Source organism: Scyliorhinus torazame, chromosome 7, assembly GCF_047496885.1.
Source record: "Scyliorhinus torazame isolate Kashiwa2021f chromosome 7, sScyTor2.1, whole genome shotgun sequence".
In the NCBI taxonomy this organism is placed as follows: Eukaryota; Metazoa; Chordata; class Chondrichthyes; order Carcharhiniformes; family Scyliorhinidae; genus Scyliorhinus; species Scyliorhinus torazame.
This window is the reverse complement of record NC_092713.1, coordinates 274667050-274690558: the sequence shown is the minus strand read 5'-3', so window position 1 is coordinate 274690558 and position 23509 is coordinate 274667050. Positions and strand designations below refer to the sequence as shown.

At 50.3% G+C, this 23509-nt stretch overlaps 1 protein-coding gene across 18 annotated transcripts in view; it reads left to right on the top strand.

The window, feature by feature from the left end:
- The window catches only part of LOC140427048 (organic cation/carnitine transporter 2-like), a 271913-nt gene that overhangs the window by 33789 nt on the left and 214615 nt on the right, over positions 1-23509 (top strand). For 15 of the 18 annotated variants that reach the window (XR_011948375.1, XR_011948374.1, XM_072512482.1 and 12 more), the window contains exons 1-2: positions 10835-11239; positions 19243-19346. Coding sequence is in view for 16 of the 18 variants with exons in the window: in XM_072512482.1 (XP_072368583.1) it covers positions 10850-11239; positions 19243-19346 (494 nt within the window). In the remaining 2 variants the exon portion in view is untranslated. Of the gene's footprint in view, positions 1-10834; positions 11240-11334; positions 11408-19242; positions 19347-23509 lie in introns of those variants that run through there. The other 3 variants (XM_072512494.1, XM_072512493.1, XM_072512489.1) reach the window with 2 other exon arrangements.

The following is a 23509-nucleotide window of genomic DNA, read 5'->3' as shown; positions in this document are numbered from 1 at the left end:
TGGGCCAGACCTATCATTCTCCATAGCTATCTTAAAACTAATGGAATTATGGTCACTTGTCCCAAAGTGATCCCTCACTAGCACTTCTGTCACTTGCCCTTCCTTATTTCCCAAGACGAGGTCAAGTTTTGCCCCCTCTCTAGTCGGTCCATCCACATACTGAATGAGAAATTCCTCCTGAATACACTCAACAAATTTCCCTCCATCCAAGCCCCTAATGCTATGGCTGTCCCAGTCAATGTTGGGAAAGTTAAAGTCCCCTACTACTACCACCCTATTATTCTTGCAGCTATCTGTAATCTCCTTACATATTTGCTCCTCAATTTCCCGCTGACTATTTGGGGGCCTGTAGTACAGTCCTACCAAGGTGATCTCTCCCTTCTTATTTTTCAGTTCCACCCATATAGACTCAGTGGGCGAACCCTCGGATATATCCCCTCTAAGTACTGCTGTGATGTTCTCCCTAATCAAAAACGCCACTCCCCCTCCTCTCTTACCTCCTGTTCTATCCTTTCTATAGCATCTGTACCCCGGAACATTGAGCTGCCAGTCCTGCCCCTCCCTTAGCCATGTTTCAGTCATAGCTATAATATCCCAGTCCCATGTGCCCGTCCATGCCCTGAGTTCATCCGCTTTGCCCGTCAGGCCCCTTGCATTGAAATAAATGCAGTTTAATGTAGACCTTCCTTGCTCTCTGCCCTGCTTTCTCTGGTCATGCTTTACACACTCTCCCTTCCTGCCTTTTGTTTCTGTCCCCACTGACTTCCTACATCGGTTCCCATCCCCCTGGCACATTAGTTTAAACCCTCCCCAACTGCACGAGCAAACACCCCCCCGAGAACATTGGTTCCGGTCCCACCCAGATGCAGACCGTCTGATTTGTACAGGTCCCACCTCCCCCAGAATCGGTCCCAATGTCCCAGGAATTTGAAACCCTCCCTCTTGCACCATCTCTCAAGCCACGTATTCATCCTAGCTATCCTGTCATTCCTACTCTGACTATCACGTGGCACTGGTAGCAATCCTGAGATTACTACCTTTGAGGTCCTACTTTTTAGTTTAACTCCTAACTCCCTAAATTCAGCTTGTAGGACCTCATCCCGTTTTTTACCTATGTCGTTGGTGCCTATATGCACCACGACAGCTGGCTGTTCACCCTCCCCCTCCAGAATGCCCTGCAGCCGCTCCAAGACATCCTTGACCCTTGCACCAGGGAGGCAACATACCAACCTGGAATCTCGTTTGCGTCCACAGAAACGCCTGTCTATTCCCCTTACAATTGAATCCCCTATCACTATAGCTCTGCCACTCTTTTTCCCGCCCTTCTGTGCAGCAGAGCCAGCCACGGTGCCATGAACCTGGCTGCTGCCACCTTCCCCTGGTGAGCCATCTCCCCCAACAGTTTCCAAAACGGTAAATCTGTTTTGGAGGGAGATGACTGCAGGGGATCCCTGCACTGCCTTCCTACTCTTCCTCTGTCTGTTGGTCACCCTTTCCCTATCTGCCTCAGTAATTTTAATCTGCGGTGTGACCAACTCACTGAATGTGCTATCCACAACTTCCTCAGCATCGCGGATGCTCCAAAGTGAGTCCATCCGCAGCTCCAGAGCCGTCAAGCGGTCTAACAGTCCTTCTTGTTCAATAACACACAGCGGGGCAAGATCAAAAATGATAAAATCTTGCGGTGGAGAATCAAGCTCTCCACCTATAATTACAAGATCTTGTATCACCCCGGTAAACTCAACGAGCCCCCAGACGCCCTTGCCCGAGGTACATGTGCCAGCGCACAAGTGGACCAACTCCGGGCCCTACAGGACAGCCTTTGTCACCCGGGGGTCACTCGATTGTACCATCTGGTCAAAGTTCGCAATCTGCTCTACTCCGTCGAGGAATTAAGGACAGTCACCAGGGACTGCCAGGTCTGTGCGGAGTGCAAGCCGCACTTCTACCGGCCGGGCCGTGCGCGCCTGGTGAAGGCTTCCCGTCGCTTTGAACGCCTCCACCGACTGTAACACGTACATTCTCAGTGTGGTTGATGAGTACTCCAGATACCCCTTCACCATCCCATGCCCCGATATGACGTCGGCCACCGTCATCAAGGCCCTCAGCACCATCTTCGCTCTGTTCGGTTTCCCCGCCTACATCCACAGTGACAGGGGATCCTCATTCATGAGCGATGAGTTGTGTCAGTTCCTGCTCAGCAGGGGTATCGCCTCCAGCAGGACGATCAGCTACAACCACTGGGGAAACGGGCAAGTAGAACAGGAGAATGGGACGGTTTGGAGGGCCGTCCAGCTGGCCCTACGGTCCAGGAACCTCCCAGCCTCTCGCTGGCAGGAGGTCCTCAATGACGCTCTGCACTCCATCCGGTCACTATTGTGCACCGCCACTAATAACACACCCCATGAACGTGTTTTTACCTTCCCCAGGAAGTCCACATCCGGGATGTCGCTCCCGACTTGGCTCGCTGCTCCAGGACCGGTCCTTCTCTGTAGGCACGTCCGGCTCCACAAGGCGGACCCCTTGGTGGGCAGGGTTCACCTGCTCCACGCCAACCCTCAATATGCCTACGTTGAGTTCCCTGACGGCCGCCAAGATATTGTCTCACTCAGGGACCTGGCACCGTCAGGTTCCACCCCAACACCCCCCCCCCCCCAATGCACCCCCCACCCCACCACCCACCGCGCCGCCAATATTGACCCCACCAGACCACCCCCCCTCCCCTTTTCTGCACAAGAGGATGAAGAGGACTTTGGCACGCTCCCGGAGTTCCCCGATGACTGGCCAGCATCAGCACCACCGCCATCGGTGCCACCTCCACCACCGCCAGCACTGACTTCGCCGCCACCGTTATGCCGCTCCCAACGAAGCACCAAAGCACCAGACCGGCTGAACCTTTGACGGACTCCGGACCGTCAACATCGACTTTTCTTTCCCTACCACTGTACATAATTCCACTAATTGTATATAGTTTCACGTCACCCCCGCTGGACTCATTTTTAACAGGGGGTGAATGTGGTGAACCACTGTAATAGGAGATGTAAGGTAGGACCTGCACTACAGGTTCGCCGGTAGCTCCTGCCGGCTGGCTCCACCCACGGAGAACTGTATAAATATGTATGACCTCCAGTGCCCTGCCATTTCGCCAGCTGCAGCAGGAGGCCACACATGAAATGAAATGAAAATTGCTTATTGTCACAAGTAAGCTTCAATGAAGTTACTGTGAATAGCCCCAGGTCGCCACATTCTGGCACCTGTTCGGGGAGGCTGGTACGGGAATTGAACCATGCTGCTTGCCTGCTTGGTCTGCTTTAAAAGCCAGCAATTTAGCCCAGTGTGCTAAACCAGCTGACTGTAATAAAGCCACAGTTGTACCCAACTTTAGTCTTTGTGCAATTGATCGTGCATCAGATCCACCATGGAAAAGACCTTGTATTGTGCAATCTGATTTACCAGATCAGATATGCGGGGCAGAGGGTACGCGTCGAGCTGCGTATACCTGTTGATGGTCTGACTATGATCGATGACCATCCTATGCTTCTCCCCGGTCTTTACAACCACTACGTGAGCTCTCCAGGGACTGTTGCGAGCCTCAATAATACCTTCCTTCAGTAACCGCTGGACTTCCGACCAAATGAAGGTCCAGTCCTGGGCACTGTACCGTCTGCTCCTGGTGGCGACGGGTTTGCAATCCGGGGTGAGGTTCGCAAAAAGGGAAGACGGATCGACCTTGAGGGTCGCGAAGCTGCAGACAGTGATGGCTACGCCGATCAAATGACTGCTCATTTTATATTATAAAAACTCATCAATGGGCCTCATTCCCAGTCCTAATATGTGCCCGGTCTATGTTTCTGTGAAGCCAAAACGTCATTCTGCCTATCAGACAAACGAACAATGCGGTGTGTGAATTTCAGTGCCAGGGTGATGCCAAACATTTAGACCAATTGTTGGATTGTATCAAACAGAATTTGGATGTTTGCAATAAGCAGAATACTGATCATATTCAGCAGCCGGTGCTTGCAAAGCTGATGACATAGTATCCAACATTAGATGTTATTCTATAATTGGACAACACTTGCGAAGCAGTTCTGGTTATGCTAAGAATAGCGCTGACAAGTAATTTAAGAGTATCAGTTGGACTCTCGATCCAGCTCCTTTACACAAATTGGAAGCTGCATATATTCATACACATGCCCTGTCCTTTGGAAGCAGAAATGATGGGTGCAATCCTGCAATATTTTTTCAATGTGTCGGTTCTGGTGAGAAAATCAGAGAGAATAACACCATCAGCCCCAGTGGAAAATCACTCAGAATATTGAGACTCTTAAAAAAAAAGAATCACGTCGAGCTCATGGTTGCCTACTGCTGATTCGCTTGCCCTGGAAGAACTTAAACTCTGAAATCAATGGGCGTTCCATATAAATGCCACCCCTGGACATGTTCCAGATCCAGTTGGGGGGGATGGCTGCCAGGGAGCCAGCACCAAGATGCTGGGAGGGAGCCTTAACCGAACTCCTGGATGATATGCATCAGAGGCAGGATGTTCTATACCCGCATTCCCGCAGACGTCCTTCCACCAAAGTCACCATCCCTGCTTGGGATGCATTGGCAGCCTTAGTGAGTGCCAGCCCACTGCAGACATGGACAGGGCAACAGAACCATAAACAGATGAATGACCTTCTTCGTGTAGCCAGGGTAACTCTGCCTCTGCAAGTCTCACATTCCCTTCACATCTCCAAGGTCATCGCTCAGCCTGCCACCTCACAGGTTCCCAACACCAATCATGCAGTTTTTTCCCCACCCCACCCATCCACCAACCCATCCCCAGGCCCCATGTTCTCCCCAGTAGCTAATCTGCTCTTCATAGCCCCGCTCCCACTCAAGTCCCACGCACGCTAGACTTCATCATCATCTGAACTGGCAGGCCATCCGCCTATATTCTCCCCATCTGTCTCATTGCAGGGCAAACCCGAGCATAACAGGCGTGAGCGGGCACAGCCACCCGGAGTCATGCCCGAGCTCAGATACCTCACCCCCTTTGAGTAAAGAGCCCTTACATTGGCTGGCAAGGAGCAGCACCGCACATGTGCAGAGAGCAAAGTGGGAGAAACAGGCAAAAGTGAGAATCCTCAAGACATGCAGTTATAGTTCAAGCCTCACGTGAGTACAATTTGTCCCATAAGTTATCCTCCATGATGCGCTAATACCATCTCCTGTCCCTTGCAGAGTGATCAGTCGATCAGGCCGGATCATCCTTGTGTTCTCTAGAGACAACAGACCCAAGCAGCTCCCGGGGGGGGATAATTCGGAGACAAGCTTCGAGGAGGCGTCAAAGCTGTCAGCCGCTCCATTGACCAGTGGAGATAGTCATACCTCTGTGGGATTAACTAATAAACAGGCTTTTGGGTCACTTACTGGGGAACACTTCGCACCTGATGATCTACTGCAGGCGGAGGTACTGTTCCAGATCCAGTTGGGGACACACTAATGTCCCAAGCATCAGGCACTCAGAGGGATGCTGGAGTCCTGGGCTCTACTGAGCCCCAGAACGATGTGTTCCTGATGTGGTCGTTCCAGAGCTGCTGAAACTTCAAAGGCAGAGTTGTGAGCATCGGGAAGAAATGACAGCATCCTTCCTCAGACTGCAAGGCTGGCTGGAGGAGTCCAATTGCTTTCTGTCCGCGGAGATGGTTCTGTCATTCTGGCAAAACCTACCCGTATCTTCCATTTCATGGTGCCATGCTCTGCAAGCCCCTGTGCACACTTGGCACTTCATCACTGTGGAGTGTGAGAATGGCATCACTATGTCACTAACGACACAGTAAAGGAACGTTGCTGCTGACATGGATCCCCCAAGAATAAGTTTCCTCCCCCCAAGTCCCCCATCCATGGCAGGTAACATCCCTGCCCCCACAACACCAACGCTCATGCCTCTCTTGTCTGCCATTCAGCTCTGGTGATGAGGATGCCAAGGGCTGACGAAGTGTCAAAAGCCTGCCCACTTTGGATGTAAGGTGTATAACTACACCAGTACCCCTGACCTCGGAGGAGACCATGATGTGGAGATGCCGGCGTTGGACTGGGGTGAGCACAGTAAGAAGTCTTACAACACCAGGTTGAAGTCCAACAGGTTTGTTTCAAATCACTAGCTTCCGGAGCACTGCTCCTTCCTCAGGTGAATGAAGAGCTGTGTGCCAGAAACATATATATAGACAAAATCAAAGATGCAAGACAATGCTTTGAATGTGAGCATTTGCAGGTAATTAAGTCTTTACAGATCCAGAGATAGGGGTAACCCCAGGTTAAAGAGGTGCAAATTGTCTCAAGCCAGGACAGTTGGTAGGATTTCGGAAGCCCAGCCAGATGGTGGGGGATGAATGTAATGCAACATGAATCCAAGGTCCCGTTTGAGGCCGTACTCATGTGTGCGGAACTTGGCGATAAGTTTCTGCTCGGCGATTTTGCGTTGTCGCGCGTCCTGAAGGCCGCCTTGGAGAATGCTTACCCGGAGATCAGAGGCTGAATGCCTTTGACTGCTGAAGTGTTCCCCGACTGGAAGGGAACATTACTGCCTGGCGATTGTCGCACGATGTCTGTTCATCCGTTGTCGCAGCGTCTGCATGGTCTCGCCAATGTACCACATGCTCGCATTTAAAGCATTGTCTTGCATCTTTGACTTCGTCTATGTGTATGTTTCTGGAACATACCGCTTCATTCACCTGAGGAAGGAGCAGTGCTCCAAAAGCTAGTGATTTGAAACGAACCTGTTGGACTTTAACCTGGTGTTATAAGACTTCTTACTGTCCTCGGAGGAGACAGTAGGAGATGAGATTTGTCATTCGCATCTCTGAACCCCACGATAAGCCCGTTCATTGGAAGGGCTGGTTTAGCACAGGGCTAAATCACTGGCTTTGAAAGCAGACCAAGGCAGGCTAGCAGCACGATTCAATTCCCGTACCAGCCTCCCTGAACAGGCGCTGGAATGTGGCGACTAGGGGCTTTTCACAGTAACTTCATTTGAAGCCTACTTGTGACAATAAGCGATTTTCATTTTTCATTTTCAGGATGCCTTCACCTCTCTGTCTTGCAGGAGCCAGACATATCATTGAGGATGAGAGGAGCATTGCCCTGTCCACAATGCAAGTTATCATCATTCTCCTGCAGCAAGCGGCCAATCATTTTAGCACCCTGCACATGAACATAGGAACCAACAGAAAGACTTCCTGCAGGCATCACAGTAGTGAGTCGATGTCAGACCCCATGGTGGGAGAGCTCTTCATCCTTCACCCTGGCTGTCCCCAAACTGTGATGCCATAAGAGGATCCCTAGCCGTGCACTCTGAATATGCACTGGTCATCATATAAGGTCCTTCCTCCTCCTCTGCGGATTGACCCTTGTGTTGACACATGAGTCTCGTTATAGCGAATCTCAGCAGGTGCTTTAGCCTACACACTGACATCAGCAACCACCACCTGAATGAGTAACATTCCTCCCTGAGGAGCCATCTCTCCAGCCACTGCGCTCCCTCAAAAATGGCTGGGATCAACGAGCCCTGCAAGATGTAACTATCATGGATGCTCCCCGGGAAATGGGCACACACATGCAAGATGCGCATAGCGTGGTTACAGGTGATCTGAATATTGAGAGAGTGGTGTCCATGGAGCTGCATGCAACTATGGAAGCTGCAGAAGCAAATGGGTGCAGACAATGATGCCCTGCATCTGGGGCTTTCTCGTTAAATGACCATGTCCCTGCTGTCCTGAGCTTATCCGGTCCCGATCCAATTTGATGTATATGTGTGCCCAAGTGAATATTACATCTGTGACCACCCTTATCCATGGCTGACTGAGAGATGCCACACAGGCCCTGAAATGAGCTGCTGGCACAGATGTTCAGATTGACAGTGACTTTATGGGCCGCAGGCAATGGATGACCTCTCAGCCCATATGGTTTCAGTTCTTGCATAACCTGGCAAAGGTGGTTCACCATCTGCCTGGGCAGGCACAGTTTCCTCTGGCACTACAGCACTGGCATCTGAGGAAGTTTGACATCGGAAGACCCTTTGCTGATAGTGTTGACAAAACATTGAATTCTTTACCCGTCAGTCTGGCCTCAATAAAACACGAGATGGATTTGTAGGCATAGTATTATTTATTTTTAACTAACTTGCAAGTCTGTCTCGCTTCACAAAAACCCAGAACACAAGCTGCCTCTTGGGTCTTCCGAATCGAGTGCTATTGGAGACAAAGGAATCTCTACAAATACATTCACATGGCATCAAATTTCACATACACGATTCCCATTGGTCATCCTATACCCCTCCTGACCTGGCCATACATCCTAATTGACTCACTTCTCATTCCTTAACCCTGGGCCTCTTGTTACCCAGCATCCTTTTCTCCTCCACCACCAGACACCTCTCCCCCCTTCCTTGCCATGCTTTCTGAAATCCTTTGTCTGTGAACTCACTAGAATTAGACTGGCCTACATCTACATTACTGTAACTAATATATTTAAACTAACTATTTTATATCACATTCGTCAGTGTTGCCTTCAAGGCTCCTCCATCTGTGTTTCTGCTCCTGGAAAAGCCATGGGCCTGGCCTCCCCTCATCTGCAAGGTGCTGTCCCTAGCCGCATGCAGAGGCACGTCGCTGTTGCTGCTGCTGCTCAATCGTAATCAACTGAATAGCCAACTCGTCTGACTCCAAGATTCTCCAGAATCATAAACTGAAAGGAAGAGAATATCAAAGTGAGCAATGAGGATTCCTAATAGCGCAGTGACCTTCAACCCTCTATACTTCTGGGACATCCACCCTTGGTGAACACCTCTCCACTAAGCTTCACTCCCTCCCCTTTAATACAATAGCCACTTCCCCACAGATGTTCCTCCCAACTCCGCCCAAATGATTCTGTTGACCCTAACGAGTCTCAATGGTACCTAATCCTCAACCATTCCCCCCCCCGCCCCCCCCCCCCCCCCCCAGCCCCTGACCAATCACCCCCTCCCCAATCCAAGTGTTAGGTGATAGGGTGTTGAGTGTATGCAGTGGACCAGAGTTTTAATTTCACAGGGGTCCCCAACGATGCCCCCAGTCAGGACCTTGAATGGGGTCAGTGATGAGAGACTTTGTAATAATGCCTTGCATTGGAGTCCACTTCAGTGTAATCTCTCTAATGTAGACATTAGTGCAGGGTTTTTCAAAGTGCATGTCGTGACCCATGGGTGTGTCACAGGTGGTTATCGGGAGGGTCGTGGAGCGAAGTGGTAGCTGAAAATTTCCTTTTGAGGTTGAGACCTGAGTCAGATATTAGCTTACAGCTGACTGCAAATGAAAAGGCACTACTGTACCTGACCTGTGATATTAAAAACAGAAATGCTGAGACTGTCAGCATTCTGGTGTAGCATCTCCCAGGATTATCCAGTGCTGAGTAAAACAAGAGTTTTGCTGCTATTGCTCTTCACGACGACCTTCATGTACGAGGTTGGATTTTCCGTTCTCACAAAGATGAAGACGGCACAAAGGAACTTGTTGAATTCTGCACCTGATGTGCGCATTGCCCTCTCCTCCTGTGACTCTGTTTGGGGTGAAATTGTGAGTACCGAGCAGGCACCAGTCTTGCATTAAAGGTAAGAGAATGTGGTGGGTGTCACAGAGGTCGGTTGGTGTGGATCCCGAAGGTCAGTCGGTTGGCAAAAGTGGGTGCTATCACAGGTCTGAGGTCACAACTTCAAAAGAAAATTTTCACCCATCTCTTTGCTGGAAGGCTCTCTCGACACTCAGCTGTGACTGGTGGCTGGTATCAAAGAGAACATCCCTTCCGATGTGAATTCTTCAAGTGAAAATCAGGTCAAATAGAGTTGAAAGGGGAAGAGAAGAAAAAAATAAGACTAGCAAAGAGAGAATATGAGAATAGAATGGCAATTAACATAAAGGTGAACCCAAGATCTGAGGCCAGCATCTAAGTAGTGAGAGAATAATAAGAGGTGAGGTGAGACCTCATAGGGACAACAAGGTGATATATGCTTAGAGGTACAGGACAAAGCTGGAATGTTGAATGAGTATTTTGTATCTGCGTTTACGGAGGAGATACTGATAGCACACCAGTAGAAGCATGTGTAAATTGATCGGCAGGAAGTACAGGACAGAGCACTCATCCCAGGAATAAATAAATTGCTCAGCCCGGATAGCTTGCTTCTCAGGGTCCTGAAGGAAGCGGGAATAGAAATGGTGGTGGACGAAAGGGTTGACATCCAAAACATGGACTGTGCTCATATGTCAGATCACTGGGTAATGACCTGGAAATTGCTACCTTTATGAAGGAGTGATTTTAAAAGGAAATTAGATTGGGTTCTTCCCTAAATTTCAGAGTAAAATATACTGGGCATTGCAGATTTAATGTTAGAATGGCTGGGCTGCCTCCATATACTCCGCCCCCCACCCCCCACCCACCACCACCACACACACACACCACCTTCACCACGATTCTTAAAAATAACTTGTCCTCCTATGTCTGTAATCAATTTGTAATTAGACTTTGCAAAACTTATTCGATTGTAACTTCAAAGAAGACTGTTTTTCCAGCCAAATAGGAATAAGAACGATTCAGTGCTGATGAGCAAGTTGTTTATATCAAAGGAATCCCTTTAAGAGGACAGTGGGTGTATTTTAGTTTATTAAGAGGACAGTGGGGGCGGAGTTCATGTTAATGCTAACGGACTAATATTTACAGGTAGACAAGATTGAGATTGAAGCACCCCCCCCCCCCCCCCCTCCCCTTCAAAGGTAAATTGCTGCAGTTTTCGGGAAGAAGGTCAGTCGCTCTCAATCCTCCCGCTGTCACTAACATGCGGGATTACGATGAAATCACCGCTTTCCTCGGAGAATGGGGACCTTTTCAGAAAGTTATCTTCTTCACTTTGAGCCTCATCGTCTTTCCAACCGGTTTCTGTGGATTGTCCATAGTTTTTGTCGGGGATATTCCGGAGCATCGCTGTTTAATTCCCGGGAATCTCAATCTGAGTGAAGCGTGGCTGAATCGGACTATCCCTCTGGAACAAGGAAGAGGCAAACTCCAGCACAGCCAGTGCAGACGGTACCGTTTGGGTGTGATCAGGAATCTTTCAGCGACGTTTGCCGACCCAGATTCCATCAATATGTCTGAGGTGGAACAGGAGCCCTGTTTGGATGGTTGGGAGTACAGTAAGGATCAGTACATCTCCACCATCGTCAGCGAGGTAAGTGGCTAAAGGGATACAATTATTGCACTGGCACTAGTCAGTCTAAGAACAGATTGTGAAGGTAATTGATCTATTTCGATTTTTTTTAAAAGATGCAGGTGTCTTTTAATTCAAAATGATCAGATAAAGAGACCTGGATCGTTATCTTGCATAGCCTGGAACCAGGTATATTTGAATATTTAACTTTCGTGTTTTGGTTACTCCTGAGTATTAGAGATTTGAATTTGAACTCGTATCTTTAATTGCTTCTTCCTCTGTCATCAATCATGGTTTGTCCAGCAAATTAAAACCTGTGGAATAAATAGACTGGATGCAAAGGTACTGGAAGCGAGAGTAGTGGTGAACAGTTGTTTCATAACTTGTAACAGCTTGGCATAGTTTTAAATACAAGGAAATCCAGTTGGAAAATACTGGTTTGCAGATCAAAAAAAAACATTCAGCTGGAAAAAAAAGCAGCTTGATCATTCTGAAACTAAGACAGTTTCTTAATGTCAATTATTGGAGATAGAGGAGTTCTTTTTTTCTTCCATCATGGTTTTCCTCTTCAACCCGCCCATCCATCATCCCCTGAAGGTGGCCATTCTGCAGTTCAATGAGCGTTGTTCACCTGACAATATTTCAAAAAGACCATTAACCATGAGTAACAGTTACCAAGAACGGCACTGGATTAACCATTGTGGCTACAAGATCAGCATGGGCGGCATGGTAGCACAGTGGGTAACGCTGTTGCATCACAGCTGCAGGGTCCCAGGTTCGAATCCTGGCTTGGGTCACTGTGGTGAGTCTGCAAGTTCTCTCTGCGCCTGCGTGGGTTTCCTCCGGGTGCTCTGGTTTCCTCCCACAAGTCCCGAAAGACGTGCTTGTTAGGTGATTTGGACATTCTGACTTCTCCCTCTGTGTACCCAACCAGGCACCGGAATGTGGTGACTAGGGGCTTTTCACAGTAACTTCATTGCAGTGTTAATGTGAGCCTACTTGTAACAATAAAGATTATTATTATCAGGTCAGGGGCTAGAAATCCTATGGTGATAATTCATTTTCTGAATCCCACCATCTGCAAAGCACAAGTTGTTTTGTTATGCCCTTGTCGTACCATAAGCTGCTTCCTTGATGTGCACTCTGACAAAGGAAGGTTCAGACTTGGAGATAGCTTTAACACGTTTATTAAACTATTAACAATTCTCCTACTTGGATTCAACGCTACTGTTAATCCTGCAATAGCCACTCAGACTGACTAACCAGTCTGCTACAATCCACGTGGTGGGAGTGATGTGTTTCAATCAACCTGTCACTGTGCTGTGCTCACTGAGAGTCTCCACTGGAAGAGACTGAGCATGTGTGATGTGTCCTTTTATATGGGCTGGTGTAATGCCCTCCTGTGGTAGTGTCACCTCTGTCTGTATCGTGACTGCCCATTGGTCGTGTCCTATCTTTCTGACTTATTGGTTGACTACTTGTCTGTCATGTCTCTGGTGTTCCCTTTAGTGTCTAGCTAGGTGTAGCGTATGTACATTAACCCTTTGTGTACCTACAGTGATGTATATCACCACACAAGTCAGGAGTGTAATGGAATAGTCTCCCACTTGCCTGGATGAGTGCAGTGCCAACAACACGAAGCTTGACATTATCCAGGACAAAACAGCCAGCTTGATTGCTACCCCATCCTCAAACATTCACTGATGGACAATAGCAGCAGTGTGCACTATCTACACGATGCACTGCCAGAGCAGGCTCCGTGGACAGGACCTTCCAAACTCACGAACATCCAAAAGGACAAAGGCGGCAGCCTCATGGGGAAAACTGCCACCTGGAAGGAGGATAGTGAGAGATTGAAAGAGAAAAAAACAGGATGATGGAACAGACAGGCACACGATAGGTGTCATTTAATGCCCTAAACTCCAAACTAATATATTTTGGTAGCAGGAGAGGAAGCGATATAAGTGAAGAATTAAATGTTAAAGGGAATACAGGGGCTGATGAATATGGGGGTTAAATGTGTCAAAATCATTGGCCAGGGCAGGTTGAGAAAGTATAAGTGATCTTGGGTGGGATTCTCCCGCAATTGGCGGGATGGCCCGTACCGGTGCCAAGAACTGTGCGAATCACTCTGGCATCGGGCCGTCTGGACATTGAGGAATCCTCCGCACATCCGGAGGCTATGCCGGCGCTGGAGGGGTTGGCACCGCGCCAACCGGCGATGAAGGGCCGCCGCCAGCCGGCGCGAGTTGGCACATGCGCAGGACTGCTGGCGTGTTCTGGCGCATGCGCAGAAGCGCCGGCGTGTTTCCTGCACATGCGCAAGGGGTTTCTTCTCCCCGCCGGCCATGGCGGAGCCTTTAAGAGGCCGGCACGGGGGGAAAAAGTGCCCCCACGGCACAGGCCTGTCTGCAGATCGGTGGGCCCCGATCGCGGGCCAGGCCACCGTGGGGGCCCCCCGCAGGGCCGGATCCCCCCGCGCCCCCCTGAGGACCCCGCTAGACGGCCGACAAGCCAGGTCCCACCGGGATGGATCATGTCCATTTCACATCGGTGGACTGGCCGAAAATGGGCGGCCGCTCGGCCCATTGGGGCCCGGAGAATTGCGGGGCGGCCGCTGTCAACAGCCCCCGACCGGTGCAGCGCGATCCCTGCCCCCATCCAAAAACTGGCGCCGGAGAATTCAACAGCCGGCGTCGGAGCGGCGGGGCGGGATTCACGCCGCCCCCCCCCCCAGGTGATTCTCCGACCCGGCGGGGGGGGGGGGGTCAGAGAATCCCGCCCCTGGGCTTTGAAAATAGAAGAGAATAATAAAAAATAAGAGAATTATAACAAAGGTTTCCAAAATATTTGTTCAGCCAGATAGGGATTCTAACACGCTCACCGCCGCCCCACCCCCCACCCCGCCCCTCTTTATGATCTACATCTCTTTATAGATCTACATAAATAATTCACAAAGCCAATTTAGTAGTTTTTGACATTCTAGAATTTTGTTCAATTGTATTCAGGCAGGCAAAATCTTGGAAATGCAACATTCCTTCAATAGACTAAATCGGCTGGATTCTCCATTCCTCGGACAAAGTGTTGTCTCCGGGGCAGGATTCGTGGACTTCCACGACAGCAGAACTAGTGCTGCTCCTGGACCGATTCAGCTACTGTTCAAGGGTTAGCATTGTGCAAAGTGGAACACAATCGATTCCAATGAGAAACAGTGCCGGATTCGCGATTGACACTCAGGAGGCTGACAAGCTGCAGCCGCATAGACACACTGTACTCCTCACACACACCATCCCAGCCAACAAGATGGCAGCAAGGAGAGCGGCACCATGCTTCACAGATGCCGAGCTGGAGACCCTGCTGGATGCCGAGGAGGAGAGGTGGGCCACCTGTACCCCGGCCCGGGAAGGAAGCCGCCAGCCACTCCCGTTCGCTGTGTCTCGGGACAGGTGGCAGAGGTGGTTGGCGCCACCAGTAATACCTCTCGACTGGCCTGCAGTGCAGGAAGAAACTGCACCGCCTCCTCAGGGAGACCAGGGTGAGTACGCAACACTGTGCCCCTGGCACCAGCCCCTGGCCCACACACCCTTGACCCTTTCCCCCCCCCCCCCCCCCGGCCGCTGATTTCCCATCACAGCTGTCTCCAACATCCTCCACAGTCACAGAGACACTTACCTCGAATAGGTGCTTTAGTGAAGAGGCTCTTGTGCACTCCAAACAGCTGCTCTGGTACAACAGGTGGAGGCAGCAACTCTCTAGAGGGCAGGCATTAGGAGGGCTGGCCAAGCCCAGGCACTAGCTGCCCTCCAGCCAGGTTTTGGGCTTCTGAACGAACATTCCCATTTCTAGTGGAGATGCAGTCACAGAGTCAGGGGCTACATGAGGAGATGTCGGCAAGCATGCATCACCTGCAGGTGCAGTTGGAGCAGTCTAACCACGTGCAGGAGCAGCAGGTGGTGCCGAACATGCATGCCACCCAGGCCAACACCGCAAAGGTGTTTTGGCTAAGGATCAGCATATCCAAGGCCTGGGACATTCTGTGCAGGCGCTGGCCGAGAACCAGGACAGGGTTGCTGCCTCACAGGCAACCATGTGCCAGAGCCATATAGATATTGCAGCTGCGCTTCTGAGCCTGGCCCAGTCAAAGCGGGCTATGGCTAAGAATGTCAGAGGCATTGCCCGCACTAGCCAATGTGGTGCAGATAGAGGGAGATAGTCCAGTCCCAGAGGGAGATGGCGCAGTCACTGGCTGATATGGCACCGACCCAAAGGTGGTGGCACAGTCACAGCGTGATGTGATGCAGTTCCAGACGGACATGGTCTACTCCCTGTTCTCCATGGCTGCGAGCATGCAGCTCCTGGTCAAGGCCAGAGCAGACCTCCAGGACTGGCAGTGCCAGGTGGCAGGGTTGCCTCAGCGGATAGCTCCACTCCTACCCCCATCCCATGGAGTAACCCGGGGATCATCGGGCACCCCGAGGGAGGATTAGATTGGTTTATTGTCCCATGTACCGAGGTACAATGAAAAGTATTGTTCTGCGTGCAGCTCAAACAGGTCATTCTGTACATGAAAAGAAAATACATAGTAAGGCAAACATAAAATACACAATGTAAATACATAGACGCAGGCATCGGGGGGAGATGTGTGAATAGATCAGATCAGTCCATAACTCCCACAGGGAAAATGCCAGAACACAGCAGCACCTTGGACACCCCCACCCCCCGCTTCTGTTCCTGGTGCATCTGGTGGGCAGAACAGAGTGGTACCACACCACCTGGGACACCCGAGTAGGATGGGCCCTATAGCCCTGGAAGACGGCCGGCAACATGGAGAGGGAGCGGGGGGGAGGGGTGCGGAATCAAAGCAGCCCATCTCCACTCCTGATGTACTGTCTGGGGTTCCACGAAGATGTAGCGTTAGGGCCCTAATGGCCAGAAGGTTGGACACCAGTTAAGTTGGCACGGGCGCAGGGCCAGTGATAGAGGCTAGGGCACGTATATGGATATATTTGATCCCATGAAACACCTGCTCACCTGCCTCGGTGCACTGTCTGAGGGGTGGTCTGGGCTGGCCAAGGCAGCCAGGGTTGGGGAGGAGAAAGGGCGGATGTTGTTGGTGGGCTCCCCACCCCGTCCCCATCTCTGCCACCCCAGGAATCCGATGGCACCGTGTGATGGAATGGCCAGCTCGCATGCAATGACCACCCAGACGACGGTGGAAAGTGTTACCGTGGGCTGGAGTCAGACATTGTCAAACGATGCAGAGAACTAGAGCTCATTCTCCATCCATGGACCAGATCCACTGCTACTGCCAACCCAGGGCCCACACATCCGTAGTGCGGCAGTTAGGTATCACAGGGCGGGGGCGTGATCGGGTGGCTAGAGGTGGGATGTGATGGCCAGTTCCCCCCTCAACAGTTGGTGAACCTGGTGGTGATCAGCACACCCTGTGCGCGTTGGTGCACATGTTGTGCGGCCTCCTGTGCCTGCATGGGCCCCATGTGCTGTCAAACCCTCACCCTCCCTGCATCCTCTTTGTCGGATGAGGCCTGCCGTTTATCCTCCTCTAGCACGTCGCCCCTCTGCTGCGCAATGTTGTGGAGGATGCAGCAGGCCGCCACGATGCGGGCGACCCTCTCAGCATCATACTGGAGGGCCCCTCCAGAGCGGTCCAGGCACCTGAACTGCATCTTCAGGATGTCGAAGCATCGCTCGACAACACCCCTGGTCGCTGCATGGGTGTTGTTGTAGCGGATCTCCGCATCAGTCTGTGGCCTTTGCATAGGCGTCGTCAGCCATGACTGCAGCAGATAACCCCTGTCACCCAGGAGGTGTCTAGAAGAGGCCTGGAATCGTTGAGTGTGCCAGGATGAAGGCATCGTGCACACTGCCCGGTATCGGGCACAGATGCATGATGCACAGCTGATGATCACATATCAGCTGCACATTTCTCAAGTGGAACCCCTTTTGGTTTGTGTAGTGCGGCTTATCATCTGCACGTGCTCGTAGGGTGACATGCATCCCGTCGATCATCCCTTGGACCCCACTGCCCAGGCATCCTGGTGGGTTCGGTCTACATTGAAATGGATGTATTGTGCCGACCAGGCATATGGTGCCTCCGTGACGGTGCAGATGCACCTGTAAACCGAGCGCTGTGAGATTCCATATAGGTCCCCACTCAGTGCCTGAAAGGACCTTGTGGCATAGAGGTTCAGGGTGACCGTCACCAGTGTGTATTCTCCCCCATTCCCCACAGTGCCAGATGCTACATGATCTGGCAGATATGTCGCACTGTCCTCCTGCCCGGCCAGAGTCTTTGGCATGCCCGGTCCAGCGGGTCCTCAAATGACAGGTGCTGCCAGTACACACGAGGCCTCATGCGGCATCTCCATTGCACCTCCTCCTCCTCGTCCTGTTGGGCAGCTGGCTCTCTATCCTCACTAGCTGCCTCCTTTTTCCGCTGCTCCATGCTCTGCTGCTGCAGCTTCCTCCTCCTCCTCGAACAGCTCCACCTCGTACAGCCACAGGGCATGCCCCAGGGCTGCTGCAGTTAGCAGGAAGGCCACCATTGATGGTTGAATTCCAATATCCATTGTCCAATGAAAGGCCAACATGTTCGCATGATGTGTACCCCCGTGCCCAACCATGTCCGACATGGTGTCCCCCGGTTGGCGCTGCGGACTCTGCCCCTGTATGACCTCCTCCCCCAACGGTGCCTGTCAACATGGGGGCCTCTGGCCCTGGTGTCCATTCCTGCTGCCAGGAATATTGTCAGCTGGCACTACCCATGTCAGTGGTATGTTCCTTGGCACCCATCTGGTGCCCCCACAGGGGCTACAGTGGGCGTTGTCCTTGGGTGGACCACCTGAAACCGCGCCGGCAGTGGCAACTAGTTGGAGGGGGGGTGGGTATGGCAGAGGGGGGGGGGGGTGAGGGGGTCAGGCACCCATGTGGCCAGTGTCACTCTGCAGAGCCATGGTGGGTGTCAGTGGTGTGCGCAGCACGATGGCTGCTTTGCAGGTCGTGGCAATGACAGACTCCGCCCCAGTCCCATTGGGGGTTGCCCCGGCAACACAGCCTGTTCCCCACCCCCACCCGAGCCAATGTCCAGCCCGGCAGCCCACAGTCGCATGTCTCGGTGTCCTACCTCTTCTCTCTCCTTCATCAGCCACGACACCAATTTCACGATTTTTAAAAGCTCAAGTGAACCTCGCTGTCGGGACTTCGGCCCATTGGATGAGGAGAATCGCGTAGGCCCCGGAGAATACTGAGGCAGACATGCTAATAATATGCCGAAGGCGTTTATTGTATGTGCATTCTGGAACACATTGATGCTACTGTTGATGCAATGGAGAATTGCGATTTGGCCTGAAACCGGCATCGGAACTAATTCTCCATCCAATCGCGTCTCCCGATTGCAGCATCGGCCGATGGAGAATCCCATCCAATATATTTTGGAGATTCAACAATAATACCAATTGTACATTGTCTGTTAGAATTAGAGATAACTTGCATTTACACATCTTGTTATGCCCTTAGTTTGTCCTGAAGCACTTCCCTGCTAATGAATTACCTTTGGAATGTAAAGATTGTTCTAACAAGATAAATGTCAGGGCAGCTTTCCACAAACAGCAATAAAATGGACAACTTGATAATCTGCTTTCGTAATGTTTGTTGAGGAAAACCAATTGACTGAAAACAAATGTTCTATGCCTCTTCAGGGTGTCCAATGGAATGTTTTACAACCATCCAAGAGGGCAGATCTCATCTTAAACACAGCACTGAGTTGAACTGCAAATGTCAGCTCAGATTGTGCTCAAGGCCCTGCATAGGATTTGAACCTACCATTTTCTGAGATAGATGCATAAATACAGCTGAGACTAACCTATTCACAGGCTTGATGAACCAAATAGGTTCTTCCTCATATCCTATTTTGCCTGTTTTTGGGTCCAATGCAGTAAAAAGGCTTGTCTGTAATTGTTCCTTTACCCCATGTAACGAGTGTTTCATTTGTCTTTGTATTTCAGTGGGACTTGGTGTGTGATAATGACTGGAAAGGGCCATTTTCCATGTCAGCATTCTTTATCGGAGTGCTGATTGGTTCCATTATTTCTGGGCAGTTATCAGACAGGTGAGCTGTTATCTTCATCAAATTCTGTCAGAAAGAATGTTCAAACCTTGTCCCAGAGTTGCTTCCTCCTCCCCCAAGTGGAAGCTGTGGCTTACTTGTATTGTCACTGGATGAGTAATCCAGAGACACAGGGTAATGCTCTGGGGACCCGGGTTCAAATCTCACCATGCCAGAAGTGAAATTTGGATTCAATAAACATATGGATTAAAGGTGTAATGATGACCATGTTGCAAAAATCCATCTGGGTTACTGATGTCCTTCAGGGAAGGAAATCTGTGGTCCTTGCCCACAGTGGGTGACTCTTCATACAGTGGTTAGCACTGCTGCCTCACAGCTCCAGGGTCCAGTTTCAATTCCAGCCTCGGGTGACTGTCTGTGCGGAATCTGCACTTTCTCTTGGTGTCTGCATAGATTTCCTCCGGGTGCTCCGGTTTCCTCCCACAGTCCAAAGATCAAATCATAGAATTTGCAGTGCAGAAGGAGGCCATTCACCCTGATCGATCAAGTCCAATCAACGTCCGCCACCTTGATGGCAGGGCGTATCCTTACTGGCCATTTCGGCCTTTCCAAATAAGGAACGCAGGTGCTGTTGTGTCTGGTAGATAGGTGAAATTAACATGCAAGTCCTATGGCCCCGGGATGCCTGGAGATGTCCTCTTTCCTGTGTTTTGCTAGAATCTGGGTTGCAGCTTATTTCTTAGTGTTTATTTGAGCTGCAGTCTGCTTGTCCTGGAACTTGGCCAATTCTCCCAACATCCTTTGCAGGAGGCCATTTTAGATGGCCGTTTGGCCACAATGGCAACTGGCTCACTGCATGGGGATTTTGCCTTTATGTTTGCCTCGCTAGTACTTTGTCAGTGAGTGTCAGGTCAAGCGACGATGCTGCTTAATTACATGTCTGCTCTTTCTCACACCCTTCATACTGAGGCAGCTGAGGCTGGATAGGACTCAGTTTTTGGATGTCTGAAAGCAGGAAATCAGAAAGCGGAAGATTGGATTGACGGAAAGTGGATTAGTTCCCAGAAGGAAAAAAACAGTTCAGGCCAACATTCTTATCTTTCCGTTTTTACTGCTTTTTTCCCCCTTCTGGGTTGGAAAGCAAGAGATCCATGGTCATACCATCTGCTGTTTGAATTCATGCTGGATTGTAGAATGAGGTTCAGGTGGGAATAAGGCAGGAACACATTCTCATGTTCTCCGCAATGCTGATTTACAATGGCCCAATATTCTCATAAATGCTGATTACAGTGGCCCAATAATTTGCAACAAAATCTCCAAAGGGGCTCGCGAGACTCAGATACGCTAAGAATTCAACTGAACATGAGATCAAATCTCACCATGCTGGTGTTTGAAATAAGGTTTAAGTATATGGAAATAAATTGTAGCGGCACAGTGGTTAGCACTGATGCCTCATAGCTCCAGGGACCCGGGTTCGATTCCAGCCTTGGGTGACTGTGTGGAGTTTGCCAATTCTCCTCGTATCTGAGTGAGTTTCCTCCAGACACTCCAGTTTCCTCCCACAGTCCAAAGATGGGCAGGTTAGGTGGATTGGTCATGCTAAATTGCCTCTCCGTGTTCAGCTATGTGCCGGTTAGGTTATGGGAATAGGACGGGTGGGGGATTGAACCTGGGTAGAGTGCTCTTTCGGAGGGTTGGTATAGATTGGATGGGCTGAATAGCGTCCTTCTGCACTGTAGGGATTCTATGAAAAGCTGGTATCAGTGAACATGAAACTGTTAGATTATTATTAAACCATGCCTAATTCATGAATATTCTTTAGGGAAGGAGCCTTTCCACTCTTACCTTGTCTGGTTTTCCCCTGGCACCAGTCGTTCTTCTTTAGTGGTCTAACAAATCACTCAGTTGTATCAAGTTGTAATTCAGGATAATGAGGAATAGATAATAAATAATGAGGAATAGATAATGAATAATAGCAACACTGGGAGAAATAATTTTTTTACAAATAACCTTTGAGACACATGCCTGACAAGTTGCTGAAAGGTCCATTGGAGCAGTGACTGGCAATGGTCTATGCAAACATATTCCAGTTGTTGCTGCAGTCTCCTGCAGGCACTGAGCATTTTTTTTAATAAACATTTCATTGAGGTATTTTTTGGTATTATAACAACAACACAATAAACAATGTACATGAAACTATAAACATAGTGCAAAAACCATCTCCCTCCCTTACAGGTCCCACCTTTATTCATCTCTTACTCTGAGCTAAACTAACCCCCGCCCCCCCCCCCCCCCCCCCATCTGCTGACGACTAATTTTCCGCGAAGAACCCGAACAGTGACCCTCTCAAGGCGAACTTGATTTTTTCCAAACAGAGAAAGCTAACCATGTCCGATAGCCAGGTCTCCGACTTCGGGGGCTTTGAGTCCCTCCAAGCTAATAATATCCATTTCTGGGCTACCAGGGAAGCAAAGGCCAGACGTCTGCCTCTTTCTCTTCCTGGATTCCCAGGTCTTCTGACGCCCCGAAAATCGCCACCTCTGGACTCAACGCCACCCTTGTTTTTAACACCGTGGACATGACATCTGCAAACCCTGCCAGAATCCTCTAAGCTTCGGACATGCCCAGAACATGTGGACATGGTTCGCTGGTCCTCCCGCACATTTTGCACAACTGTCTTCCACCCCAAAGAATCTGCTCATCCGGGCCACTGTCATGTGAGCCCGGTGAACGACCTTAAATGAAATGAATGAAAATGAAATGAAAATTGCTTATTGTCATGAGTAGGCTTCAATGAAGTTACTGTAAAAAGCCCCTAGTCGCCACATTCCGGCGCCTGTTCGGGGAGGCTGGTACGGGAATTGAACCGTGCTGCTGGCCTGCCTTGGTCTGCTTTTTTAAAAGCCAGCGATTTAGCCCAGTGTGCTAAACCAGCAAATTGTATCAAGCTGAGCCTGGCACAGGTTGCGGATGCATTGACTCTACTCAACACGTCCGCCCATAGACCATCCTCTATCTCTCCTCCCAGCTCCTCCTCCCAGTTGCGCTTCAGCTCCTCGTTCTGCGTCTCCTCTGACCCCATAAGTTCCTTGTAAATGCCGAGACGCTCCCTTCTCCTACCCACCCTCTGGAAACTACTCTGTCCTGAATCCCTCTGAACCGTAGGAGCGGGAAGGTTGACACCTGTTTACGTAGGAAGTCCCGCACCTGCAGATACCCAAATTTGTTTCCCCTCGCCAACCCAAACTTCTCCTCCAGCGCCCTCATACTCAGAAAGCTCCCCTCTATAAACATATTCCCCAACCTCTCAATCCCTACTCTCCGCCATATCCGGATTCCCCATCCATACTTCTCGGGGCAAACCAGTGATTATTACAGATTGGTGACCAGACCGATGCTCCCACTGCTCCCACATGTCTCCTCCATTGCCCCCAGACTCTCAGGGCCGCCACCACAATGGGGCTGGTGGAGTACAGTGCTGGCGGGAATGGCAGAGGCGCAGTTACCAATGCCCCCAAACTGGTGCCCTTGCATGAAGCCGCCTCTATACGCTCTCATGCCGACTCCTCCCCCACCACCCACTTCCTGATCATGGCTATATTCGCCGTCCAGTAATAGTTACTAAAATTTGGCAGCACCAGCCCGCCCTCTCCCCGACTCCGCACAAGCATTACCTTCCTTACCGTGGGGTCTTGCCCGCCCAAACAAAGCCAGAGATCACTTTGTTGACCCGTTTAAAAAAGGACCGCAGAATCAAGATGGGGCGACATTGAAACACGAACAGGAATCTCAGGAGGAGAGTCATCTTCACAGTCTGCACCCTCCCAGCTAATGACAACGGGAGCACGTCCCATCTCCGAAAATCATCCTTTATTTGGTCTACTAGACAGGCCTGATTTAATTTATGCAGCCGGTCCCATTCCCGTGCCACTTGAATGCCTACTTACTGCCATGTGAGAGTACCTTTAAGAAATGGATGTTTAAGCAATGTACCTTTAAGAAATGGAGCTGATCATATTACTGAAGTGATGTCAGAGAGTGGGGGGAGCTGAGCTCACTTCTGCTTTTCTGAGTTTCAGTTTGATAAGGCAGCTGGGAGTGTCTGTGTGTTTTGCTGAGAGCTGCAGGAAGAAACACAGAGCTGGTCTGTTGATGTCTGCAAATCCAAACACTATAAATATATTAAATGTAACCTAATGTGTTAT